The following is a 13,363-nucleotide window of genomic DNA, read 5'->3' as shown; positions in this document are numbered from 1 at the left end:
CTAATCAAATAAAACAGAAAGCAGCACGTATTAGACATTCTACACAAAGATTTTTCGCATATCCTCGACGCAACTTTCACTTATCTCTGTAGTTGGGACTTTACGTCACTCATTCTCCACTGAATCCAATTATGGCGGGAATATACTGAATCCAAGTGCATGCTTCAAATTTGGCAGATGGCTAAGTAAACCAAATGCTGTATTTAGCAGACGGGATTAAAGCAGTAAAAACATAGGATACGTACAAGGAAACAAAAGAGTAAATTATCACTCTGGCGTCTATAGACATATAATAAATTGAGCGCTTGTAATGAAAACTCTGTCTCTTACTCACACTGTCATGCAGAAAGAAGGAAAACGTTTCGCTGTGGAAGTATATGTAAGCACCTGTACTCATTCAAGGGGACAGAACTTGTCGTTGTTTGTTCGCCAGACAAGCGAATTTCTAAAAGAACGCGCCATTTCTGTACAACATGCAGTCGCTGTTTTCTTGTGTCTTGGTTATATTTTCAGTATTACTGCTAGAAGTGCATATCGCTTCAGGAAAAGCAAAACACCAACTGAACCACGATGTCACGGATGCATTTAAGGTACGTAGGCAAGACATTGCGCCACGGTAAGACTTTAAGATATCAGCAGTAAACTGACCGTCTGTACTCGAATTAGGGAGCTGAACAAACCGAAGCATAGATTTTGTTTTTTTTTTTAGCCTTCCCATTTTTAATAACAATTCCTATAGTCAAGCGTAAAACACGACAAGCATTCCCTTACCCACAAGGCCTGCAATTCTAATCGAGATGCTTATTGATTTTATTTCCTTCCTTGAAATTCCTGCAACTAAGCGTTTAGCACTTCACCGCTACAGTGATCAACTGACACGTCTGTATTGAGCAGTGAACAAGTTGCAAGTCCTCTGGCGTAGGTGATCAATGGGTAAAGGTAGTACTGATAGGTAATTCCAGACTAAAATTTAGCGTTCGTAATAGAATTTATGCTGGAAAATACGCGCTCCTAAAGATGGATGGCTTAAGGTTACGGAACCTGTGAATTCTGTCCCATTCTGCCGAACAAGCTTCAAATGACAGATGATGTCCCATTTAAAGCAGAGGACTCGCAGACACCCCTGTACTTTATGCACGGAAGTAGCGCCAAAAGAACAGAAAGATTACGAAGTTGAGAAAGCATGCCGAAAATAGGGAGCAGTGCCGCCAATGAGTGTTTTAAAGTGCACAGTGACTAAGTTATTTATTTGGAGGTTAGATACCCGAATTATATTTGTGGCTCGAGGTCCTATGACCATAAATGAAACCTTACAATAATGCGGATCCTGCTAATAAATCTGTGAAAACTTAAGTTTATGAGCAATGAAAGGTAGGGAATATTGAGGTAGCAGCTTTGCATACTATAAGGCAAGTAGGTGTTATTCTAAAGAAAAAGAAACTGGCTATTCGACTGGCTGTTTAGCAAGTCTCATTACAAGAGTAAATATTGCTCTGAAAGTGAGTTTTGGGACTGGCTGTATTTGTTGAAAATGACAAGTTGGTTTGCATGACCAGGAAACTAGGAAACCGAAATTTTCAGGGCCAGTCTTGGCAAATAAAGGCCCTGAATTAGAATTTGAGGGCAAAATAACACAGGACATCCACTGTCCAACCATGCGCTTCTATGGGCAAGCAAAAGATTCTGTTCCCTGCATATACTGTTAGGAACCGCTTAGTGGAACTCATACCTTCATTCCCTGTCATGAGGTAGACGGTAATACAGGAGAACATTAGATTGATACAGCTATGCACATGCTATACCACAACGCCACACCTAAATACTTTGCGAGTGCTCGCAGGTAGTTTTTACGCTGTATCTAGATTTCTCGCCAGTAGCAGGGGACAAAAACACAGTTTGAGATCTGTAGGAATAAACATTTAAACATTTTAAAACTCTGAGTAACATGCGGAACACAGTTTGTTGCAAGGCCTTTACATAGCTGATCTGTCACCAAATACAGAGTATTCTTACTACTAGTACTCGTATATTCGGTTAAATGGCACATTGGTCTTCGCTTCCTATTGCAGACATTTGAAGTATTTCCTCACGTCATTACCGCGTTTGATTCGGATGACGATGGAGATCTGGACTGTGCGATGGCTGTGCGGCAACAGCTCGATGAGAACCTGAAGACTGCTACCTACTTATTTGTGCTACCGCCCGTGAACGGACGTCAACCGTGAGCTCATATAGGGTGCAAATGGCAAGCACCTGGAATGGTTATGTGGTGGTGGTGGTGCGTTTATATACTTTAGTGAATGAAATTGGGGGGCAGAATGTTTCTGTCATTCAAATACAAAGAGTGGGTGAGTTCGAAATAAAAATTCGAATAAAACCGAATTGCGATATCTGAGAAAAACGACCTCTGCATATCGGATTAAATACTAAATATTTGCAATATTTAATTGAACAACGTAGGTGCAGTGAATGCTTTTCGGTAAACAAAGGCTTATTTGCTTTATTTTAAGCATCTATTGTCCTTAGATAACTTTACCACTTACGGTAAATATGCGCCACGCGTTGCACTGATGATGAGACTCATTTGCACGAAATATAAACCTGGTGTCACGCGTATTATTCTCTCGACATTGGAAGGCATAGCTTATCATGGCGGAGGGATGAAACTTCGTACTCTTGATTAAGAAAGTGTTTGGCAAAGCTTTATTTAAGCCACACACATTTAATTTGCCCATACATTTGTCATATCATTCTTTCCAGTTACACTAAATTTGATCTTAGTGGCACTTGTTCTTCCAGGAACCCGGGATCAATTCTGCGCAGGCCCTAATAAAGAGAAAGGCGTAAATTAGTATTTGAGGCACTGGCCGAGGAGGCAATGTAGCCTGGACGCGGCTAGACAACTCTGCCAGCATGATTTTGCATTCTTGGTCATCCTGGAAGTGTGCGATCAAGACGTTCCTGAAACACATCCATAACACTCCATAGCGCTTGCAAACATAATTTATTCCAGATTCCGCAAGTTATAAGCATCGACTTTGCACTTTGCCCACACATAACCTATAATGTGGCCTATATGTTAACCGAATATAAACTTGGTGTAACCTACACCTTCCTTGGAACACTGGTAACGGCAGCGTGAAATGCCTGTATAGCAATTTCAAGCACTTGCTAAAGGAGTTTCTTAAGGTGGCTTTGTTGGACGCTCACCCATTTAACTTCGCAACCAAATTTACTGTTTATTTCCGCAAAGCCTGCTAAATTATATGTCGGTGGTGTTTGCAGTTATGCCAGAGCAACGGATTGAACCTCACGCTACTCGTATAATACAAACATAATGGTCCAGAGCCCTTGCACTTGTAATTTATTGCAAAAGGCACAATAAAGGCGCACACTACGAATTTTGTGTACCCATTACCCATACCGTCGGCCTTATTTGTGCCAAATATAAATGACATGCCTTGTTTATTTCTTTAACTGCACCTTGGAAACCATCTACAAACCTCGTATAGCGCATGAAAGTAGAGAAAGAGCGATTGTTCTGCAAATATGTTAACGCTTCTAATTGAGCGACACTGACGTGAACGTTTCACCACGCAATATAGTTAACGGTTACCTTTTTCTAGCTAAGTTTAAACGTGCTTAAACGTACTTTGTTGCAAAAGACGCAATTAACCGACACACTTCGAGCTATGGGTACACATTTACCATAACGTCGACCTTGATTACGTGAAGGATAAATGACATGCCTTGTTTAATTTTCCAACTGCACCGTAGAAACCAGCTACAAACCTCGTATAACGCATGCAAGTAGAGAAAGCACGATTCTTCTGTAATAATTTTAACGCTTCCAATTAAGCGACAGTCGTGCACCGTGCATTACAGCTAACATGTACCGTTTCTTAGCTAAATTTAAATTTTCTCTTGTACTGGCTTTCATTGTACTCTGGGAAACATTGCAGATGACTGCAGTAAGAACATCTGGAATTCTTGAATAAGTAATTTTCCACACTGGCTGTAAATACCTTACCCAGAGTAAGCCATCATGATTCACGATTCACATGTGTCTACTTATGAATGAGCAATAACTACCCTCGTTTACTGCACCGTAGAAGATCTTCAAAACCAACTCCACTCCTGGTATAAAGCTTGAAAACCTGGAGAAAACGAGTAATTAGTAATTATTTTTGAAGTCGTTATTGATGTACAGAATCCTACCTCTTCATAAACACTAACCATAAAGTTGCCTCATTTTCTCTCAATTTGAAATCTATTCCAATTTCGCCCCGCCCCCCATGGAAGCGGGGTAAATATCACATTTCAGACAAGGCTTTTAGAGGATCCAAAACGTGGTTTCAGCCATCATTATTTACCCCTTTCGGCCTTGGCAGCATCAACTAACCGCAGGACAGAGAACATCCCACACAATTCTTGAAACAGAATAATCAAAAAGAGTTAAGCTTTCGACGTGAAGCCAACAAAGTGCTCATGTAAAGCTAGGAGTTTAGGTGGAGTGGTGCAAGACAACCATTGTTCTGAGGAAAACGAAGGAAATCAATAGTAGCATTAACACTCTTCCTTTCACAGTAGTACGTCGTCAGCGCCAAACTTGGGCATCTGGCTTTATGGAATTATTAGCAGTGGAGGGTTAAAATGGTATAGTGAGTTGTCCTCTCCATCTGACTGCTTTGTCACTCCGAAAGGTCTGCTCCTACCTTTTGCGGCAGTGGACATCACGCAGGGCTCCAAAACCATTTTCGATCGCAACCCTTTCCCATATCCTCTTATGGTGGTCCGAGGGGAATTTCTTGGCACTGTAGAAGCGGTCGACGACATGCAAGCTATGTACGTTCCCGATGACCATTACTGTACTAGTTTTAATGCGCTCAGTCCTGTTTATACGTGTGGCGTATAGCCAGTGATGTGGTCGGTGCATCTATTGCCGATTACCTCACAGTGGTCTAGCGGTCACAGATTTTGTCACTGCCGACGACTTATATTAATTTAACGTGATGCCTTTTGGACTTTATTGTACGGGCCACTTTCGAGCCCATGATTGACAAAGTTCTATGTAGCTTGAAGTGGCAGACCTTCTTGTGCTGTTTTGACGGCATTGTAGTTTTCTCTCCTGAATTCACCGTGCACCTTCAACCACTCCGGTGTGTGTTGACGTGCTTAACAAACGTTGGCCTGCAAATAAACCTGGAGAAGTCTGAGAATTCTAAGTTACACCATCCAGCCAATCTTCTGGCCGTTGCCGAATCACCTAAGCCAACGCCCGTCAAATAATTGCGCTGTTCCGTACGTCTCTGGTCTTACTTCAGACGCTTCATCCGCAATTTCGCCGCCATCATATTGCCCCTGTCGAAGCTACTTACAAGCAGCTGACGCCTTACTTGGTGGTCGTCCAAGTGCCATGAGGCCTTCACAAAGTTTCGTCGTTTGCTAACGTCTCCGCCAATTTCGCGCCATTCCGACACGACAGCCCCACGTTGCACACAGAAGCCAGCGGTGTTCGCCTCGGCGCTGCGCCTTGTCCAGAGCAAACAAGGGTTTCCTGAGTATGTCATGGCTTATGCAAGTCGTACGCTTACGAAAGATCAGACCGATTGCACTGTGACGCAACAAGAATGCCTGGTCATCATGTCGGCTGTTACGAAGTTCCGGCCTTATGTGTATGGCCATGGCCTTCCAGATGATGTAAGCACCGAGAATCATGCACTGTGCTGGCTGTCGTCCTTGAAAGAACCCTAAAGCAGACTTTTCCGATGTGCACTTCGCCTGCAGAACTACGACATCCACGTGCTGTACCGCACCGGACGCCAGCATTCTGACCCGACGCCCTCTTGCGCTCTCTCTTACCTGACGACAATACTGCCGCTCACTATCCCAGTTTACCGTTTCTTCGCTCGACTTTACCACCATCACTTCTAAGCGGCACAATGACCATTGAATTCCCTCCCTTATAGACTTGCTTTCTTGTAGATCAACACAGCGAAATACTTGCACGTTGCGTCGTCATGCTCACTATTTCGCCATTCGCGACAACCTGCTTCATCCACGCAATTATAATCCCGACGGGCGCCTGTGGTTATTAGTAGTACCTCGCAGTCTGCGTTCCGAGATATGCGCAGCTATCCACGTCGATCCACAGCACGCACATTCGGGAGTTTTCCAAACGCACCAGCACCTTCTACAGTTGAACTTGTTGCGAAGGATGTATAGCTATGTTAAGAAGTTCCTCTGCTTGCCCCGATAGTCAGCGCCGGAAATCTTCACCCCGTCTTCACCCCGCCAGCCATTTTACAGCCTTTACCTTGCCCTATCCGCCTGTTTCGGTGCGTCGGCATCGATTTGTATGGGCCCCTTCCCATTAATTCAACTCGAAACTGCTGTGCCATTGTGGCAGTCGACCACCTCACGCGATACGCAAATACTGCCGCCCTCCCATCAGCTGCAGCGCGCGATGTTGCTTCCTTCCTGCTTTGTCGTTTCACCCTGTGTCATGGAGCCCCTCAGGAACTGCTCAGCGATCACGCACGTGTCTTCCTATCCGAAGTAGTTGAAGCCATTCTTAAAGAGTTCCACGTTGTTAATCGTACAACTAAGACGTACCGTCCTCCAACCTATGGTCTTACGGAACGCTTCAACCGTACGCTCGGCGACCTTCTTGCCATGTATGTCGCCTCCGACCTCACAAATTGGGACGTCATTTTGCCCTTCGTGACCTACGCGTACAACACCGCTACTCAGAGCACCACTCGTTTTTCAACCTTTTTCTTTTTTGTACGGTCACCAGCCGTCGCATACCATCAACACAATTCTGCCATACCGGTCGGATACATCTGAATGTGCACCGATTTCTGCCGCGGCACGACATGCTGAAGAGTACCGGGATCACGCTCGGGAATTACCTCCATTGATCAAGAGCGCCAGAAGAGCACTCGTGGTGACGCCGCTTCTACGCCTACCTTCCTTCCTGGAGCGCTTCTGTGGTTCACGGTTCCTTCCGCTGCAGCTGGCCTCTCATAAAAACTGCTACCCAAGTATTAGGGACCCCATCGTGTCGTCGAACGCGCATACCCCGTCAACTAGGTGATCGAACCCGTTGAACCGTTTTCGGACGTGCGTTCTTGCGTGCGAAACGCTTCTCGTGCTGGCAGTACGTGTCCTGCTCAAACAGTCGGTCCCAAACGCCGCTGACTGATAAACGCCTCTACAGTGCAACAAAAATATGTTGAATAGCGGCTCAAGAAAAAATGAGAAAAGTGATTTTTGCTACCCATTTAACATTTCATTTTGCTGTGTCTGAATTTCACGCCACCAGGGCTCAGTGGTTGTGAAATTGAGGTCCGGAGTAGCGTATTCATTTTTTTTTCATGTTTCCCGCAGCATTTCGTGTAAGAGCAATGGGAATCTTGGTTATTTTCGGGATATTATGTTGTTCGAGAATGTTACTTGGTTGAAAAGCTACAAAAACCTCGACTTTAAATTCCATGTTGGTCATTCTTCAATAAAAACAATGAAGAATCATTGAAATCGTGTGCTAAAGCTGTTCGCCAAATAAAAAAAATAATCTGGAGATTTTTTCGAGGAGCTTGGTCTATGGATATCGTGAACTCCGCGAAAACTGTGACTCTGATCGGAACGTCTCAGTACCTCCGATTAGCCCATTTTTCTTTGTTACAGTTATATTTCCTAGTTTGAACATTACTGGGCAAGCATTACGATTGCAGGCAATAAAATCTAAATTGTATTCTACATATCCAGCTACTGCTAATAAAACATAATGAAGCTGTACGTTTTTTCGAAGTATACATCACGTCCTGATTCACAACATTTGAGCCCTGGTGGTGTCATTTCCCACAATGTCCCTACATTGGCTAAAAATTTTAACATTAATTTTTTTTCTTTTTGCATCATGCTTCTCAGACCTTTGTCACACTAAATATGTGAAACAAAAAGATCTCTTCCTAAAGGAAAAAATTTTGGATATCTTTCAGAGAGAATCACACCTACCATGTAAAGGAAGGACCAACAATTGACAAAGCTGTGTTCACGGTGGATGACGGTAAATATGAAATAAATAGTAAACTATGACCGCGAATATTCAGCTTGAACTGCAGTAACCTGGAAAATGTGGCGCTCAAAATTGGTAATGCCATCTTTACCACTTGGTAATGATCCCAGTATAGTGCAGGATGTATAATTGTTAGGTGAGGTAAAGAGCAGTGATCATAGGTTAGTCATGTCTAAGATTCTCCGCAATAAGAAGAGAGAACGAGCAAAATCTGTCAAGAAGAAACAGGCCTCCCTAGACGCAGTAGACTCAAAGGCAGACAAATTTCGGCTGGTACTTGCGAACAAATATTCAGGCTTAAAACAGAGGGATAAAGATGACATAGAATAACGAACGAGACCATAAGTAGGCTTTCTTCAGCAGCAGCAATTGCAGTAGGAGGCAAGGCACTAAGGCGATCTGTAGGTAAGCTCAACCAAGTAATCAAGGACCTAATAAAAAATGACGAAGATTGAAAGTGTCCAACTCAAGAGATGAGATAGAATTCGCGTTACTATCGAAACTGATGAACAAGGAGAGAGTTAGCGGTATTCGAAATCATAACATAAGAAAGACTGAGGAGGCAGTGAAACATGAACGCAGCATGGAATCAGAGAGAAGAACACTTTACATAGAAGAAGCCTAGATGCATGCAATGAATCACAAGCAGGGCAATATCATCAGCAATTTCGAAGATACAGCAAAAGCAGCGGAAGAATTCTACACGGACCTCTACTGTGCGCAGAGCAGCCACGATTCGAAGCAGTAATGAACAGGTTACAGATGCTCTATCTATAACTAGCGACGATGTTAGAAGGGCCTTGCAAGATATGAAAGGGGGGAAGCGGGGGAAGAAGATAGAATAACAGTCGGTTTAATCAAAGATGGAGGAGGCACCGCGCTAGAAAAGCTTGTGCCCATACATACGATATGTCTCAGCACTTCAAGTATCGCATAGAACTGGAAGAATGCTAACGTTATACTAATCCATAAGAAGGGTGACGTTAAAGAATTGAGTAACTATAGACCCATTAGCTGTCTTCCAGTACTGTATAAAATATTTCCCAATGTAATTCCCAACAGAATAAGGGTAACGCTTGGCTTCAGTAAACAAAGAGTACAGGTTGGCTTCAGGTATAGATACTCTCCAATGGATCACATGCATGTCATCGATGAGGTAATAGAGAAATCTGCAGAGTAATATCAGCCTCTCTGTGGCTTTTATTGAAAACGAAAATGAATTTGATTCAGTAGAAATACCAGCAGCCATAGAAGTATTGCGCAATCAAGGAGTACAGGAGGCTTACGTATATATATTGGAAAATGTCTTCAAAGAAGCCATGGCTACAAGAAAAGTACAAAGACACACATAAAGAAGAGGGTCAGACAATGAGGCACAATCTCTCCAATAATATTGACTGCATGCATGGAAGAAATATTGAAGCTATTAATTTTGTAAGGCTTCGGAGTGATGATCAATGGCGAATATCTCAGCAACCTTCGGTTTGCCGATGACGTTGTCCCGTTCAGCAACACTGGGGAAGAGTTATAAGAATGCTTGCGGAACTTAACAGAGATAGTGTAAAATTAGGTTTGAAGATTAAAATGCAGACGACAAACATAAGGATCAATGGCCGGCCAAGGAATCAGAAGTTCAGTATCGCCAGTCAGCCACTAGATTCTTTGAAGGAGTACACTTACCTAGGTCTATTACTCAGGAAAAGGAAATTTACTGAAGAATAAAAATGGTTTGGAGAGCATTCGGCAGACATTGTCAGATCCTGACTTGAAGCTAACCATTATAATTCAAAAGAAAGGTGCCCTATGAATGCATTCTACTGGTGCAAACATATCGGTTAGAAACTTGGAGACTGACAAAAAAGCTCGAAAACAAGTTAAAGACTGCGCAAAAAGCGTTGGAATCAATAATTTTAGGCGTAATATTAAGAGACTGGAAGAGAGTGGTGTTGATCAGAGAGGAAAGAGAGATAACTGATATTCTAATTGACATTAAGAGAAAAAAGTGGAGCTAGGCAGACTATGTGTTGCGGATGTTTGATAAACGGTGGACCATTAGGGTTACAGAATAGGTTCTAGTTGGGAAGAGCCTAAGCATAATGACCTCAGCTCTATTCAGTTTACTGTGCGGAGGGGATAAGGCCCTGAGTCTTTGGTAGAAGTGCTTGGTTAGATCGCTGTACGTGAGCAGGTTGTCCCTGCAATCTGGAACCTCAACATCTTCTTTCCTTGTGGCGGCATGGTTGGCAAGTCCCCCTGCAGCATCTTGGACAGATTCGCTGAGGTTCATTGGAGCCCCGGTGAATTTTCCCATATGAGCAGGAAACCAGATGATCATGTTGGGTTACGACGACCTTTCCGTGGAGAATTGCCAGGGCCTGTCTAGCGATGACTCCTTTGCAATTGCTCCCACGGCTGCCCTAGAATCTTTGTGGATCCTGGATTTCTTTGGGTCTAAATGTGCCAATGCGATGGCTACCTGTTGCGATGGCTACCTGCAATTTCTGGTTGTGGGGTGTACGTGGAAGCTCAGTTGACGACTTCACTTTGCCGTTCAGGACGAAGTTGTACCCATAAATAATGGAGAGAACTCGCAAAGTGTTTGATTGTATCGGTTATTAAATATTGGCTCGTTGCATTCGCTAATAATGTTTCTCGTATCATGGTTGGCAGGAACTTCTCCCTACGAACAATGATTCCGTGAAAAGCCGCTGCGATTACGAGCCCAGCTGGGAAATTCATTGCATGTTATATTTCTATTGTTTTCAGGTGCCACTGGTGAGGAAACGGCGTATTTTATATATTCCAACTATAAGAGTTGCAGCGTAGTGGACTTCCCGTTCAAGAACAGGCAAAGTAAGAATCCTTAATTAACTAGGCTAATAGGCACATAGTGTTCATTGTTTAACAGGGAACACGTAGAGGTGGCATACCATAGCACATAGTTTCGTTACAATCACATGAAGCCAACAAACTCTAACCTCAATTAGATGTACTAATTGTTTTTATTGATTTGTAGAGCTAGTTACGGGTGATGATTAAATATTGCGAAGTCTTCTCTTTCCTCACATGAAAAACGGATGCAGTTTCGACCGCGAGACGAAACATTGATTTCTATAGTGAAATATTAAACAGTTATGCAAAGTATGATCAGTTGAGTTGTTAGTTGCATAAGCTGCTATAAACGTTCGCTTATTAACTGAATGAACGAGCACGCTGTCACGCGCGCGCAGGCAAGCAAGAGTACATCTCAATAGACGACCGCTCACACGACCATCTCAATAGACGACCGATCAGAGGCAGCAGTGGCGAGTGAATTTTCGTTCGTGTTGCCTCTCACTTCAATGCGAACTAGACGCACGATAACTTGGCGCATACGAAGCTATCAGCTATCTCGTGCCGCGAAGCCTTCGAATCCATCGCAGATAGCCTCCAACGTAGTGTTAGGACAGCCGCACTCAGCCACCGCAGCCAAAATGGGAAAGGAGAAGCGCACGAACCTGCCCCTTCCTACACCCTCTTAGCGCGCGCGCGTCTATACCGATCCCACGCCATCTCACGCGCGCACGTGAGCTGACCGCGTACGCTTCCCGTATTCTTCCCTTGCGAGTGCGGGAAGACGCTGCCGCAGGAAGCCACCATCTTTTTCGGGTGACACTCGCAAGCGTTCCTGCTCACCTACAGCATACGGCGTACGTCCGTGATGTTATCGCACTTGGACTTTATAAGGAATCTCACAACGCCACCGACACCGACGGCGGTAGTACGCCTGGAGAGGCCATATAATTGCTATCGCGAGAAAAAAGTGAGTAAAGCGAAAGAAAGTACATTTTGACGCCACCGGAAGAAGATATCAGGGTCTACTCAGGAAGACTGCAGCCCTCTCTTAATTCAGTCCCCGCGTCAACTTATTGGGGTACCTTTCTCTACATGAACATAACATGTAATAGCATGTTGCTGCTTCGACGGCTAGGCAGGGCCGATAACGGGTAAGGTGGTGGAATGGGGAGCATTGTTCATGCCACACGCATCGCCTATTACGTGACATTTCTGTGGGGCAACAACATCATCTATAAGCTGTTGGGTGCTGCCTTCAGCCATCGAGACAATCACAGTCAGGACGTTTGCTGTAATGTGCAAGAGTAAGAGGAACCGAAGGGCTCTATTTCGAATAACTAAATTGTCTAGCCAGTAGAGAATAGCCTCTGCAAAAGAATAACGGAAATTTTCTACAAAGGTGGGACTACTATAATAAACATGTGCACTTTAAAATGGCCTAACGTCGAAAATTTCCAGTTAAGACGTGATTGAGCTTTGAAGGTTACCCATTATCTACATGCCGGAGAGAGAGAGGAGGGGAAACAACTGCGCAACCACCTTGACGAGCCCTTTGGAAACAATTACATTTGCAGCAGTCGAAAACATATTCAAATATTATAAGATCGGTTCAGAGTCCACTTGCTAACGTTATACAACACAAACAGCAACAACTTAAAAAGAATGTATCGTATATGTAACCACATTTTGTTGTCTAATGAAATGAGCAAATAAGAACTGGGAAACGTCCAAGCAGTGATTGTCTAAGAGCGAGAGCTAGAGGGGGCGGGAAGTCATGAGAGAAAGGCAGGTAAGGGCTTGTAACAAAATCCATGGGAGTAACGTGTGATAATGCACAATTCGCGTATTCGTGTCGTCGGTCGTGCGTTTAAAATGTTTTTCTCTTACGCTCGAGCAGCACTCACTGCGGGAACAACGTTTGTTTTCGCGTTTTTTTTTGCAGGCTGTGGTCTATGGGTCACCAAAGATGTGTTGCACAGTTTGCCGCAGGAATGCATTGACCAGTTCGAGGACAACTGCGACATGGCGGTCGCGGTGTTCGACGACGCAACGTGCAAGGCTGTTTTGGACAATATCTAGAACACTTCTCACGCGCGTGTATTTTCACGAGCGTTCGATCATTAGTACCGAATAATAAATTACCCCTTCACAGAAAACTAAACTGGCCCGTGAAATAATTATTTTTATTCGGCGTCTCCCTTCTCCCACTAGATCACCCACTCCCTCCAAAAAAAAAGAAGGTGACACGCATATCCAACCTCCTCTCATCAACTAAATGATGCCAAGCATGTTTCAGTTGGCGAGTTTGTGGCAGTAGTGGCTGAATCGAGCACAACCAGGTTGGCTGTAGCTGTTACCTATCTGCGTCACGAGGACGAAGGCGGTTCACGATGCTTGTCTAGAGAAGAATGTTGATGATAGGTGGACGACACAGTGTAATATGACACA

The 13,363-nt window shown here is 43.9% G+C and overlaps 1 protein-coding gene across 1 annotated transcript; it reads left to right on the top strand.

The window, feature by feature from the left end:
- Positions 1–426: 426 nt before the first annotated feature.
- LOC142570964 (uncharacterized) lies at positions 427–13,061 on the top strand. The gene is made up of 5 exons (XM_075679261.1): positions 427–590; positions 2,070–2,221; positions 8,004–8,071; positions 10,847–10,933; positions 12,858–13,061. The coding sequence occupies exons 1-5, from the start codon at positions 474–476 to the stop codon at positions 12,992–12,994; spliced, it is 561 nt and encodes a 186-aa protein (XP_075535376.1). The 5' UTR covers positions 427–473; the 3' UTR covers positions 12,995–13,061.
- The last annotated feature ends 302 nt before the right edge of the window (positions 13,062–13,363 follow it).

Source organism: Dermacentor variabilis, chromosome 2 (assembly GCF_050947875.1).
Source record: "Dermacentor variabilis isolate Ectoservices chromosome 2, ASM5094787v1, whole genome shotgun sequence".
In the NCBI taxonomy this organism is placed as follows: Eukaryota; Metazoa; Arthropoda; class Arachnida; order Ixodida; family Ixodidae; genus Dermacentor; species Dermacentor variabilis.
Note: the sequence above shows the minus strand (reverse complement) of the source record. Positions and strands in the feature narration are given on the sequence as shown.

Coding starts and splice junctions, on each gene's coding strand:
- LOC142570964 (XM_075679261.1), top strand. CDS start 474: ATGCAGTCGCTGTTTTCTTGTGTCTTGGTTATATTTTCAGTATTACTG. Junction 591..2,069: donor ATGTCACGGATGCATTTAAG/GTACGTAGGCAA, acceptor TTCCTATTGCAG/ACATTTGAAGTATTTCCTCA. Junction 2,222..8,003: donor CCCGTGAACGGACGTCAACC/GTGAGCTCATAT, acceptor GATATCTTTCAG/AGAGAATCACACCTACCATG.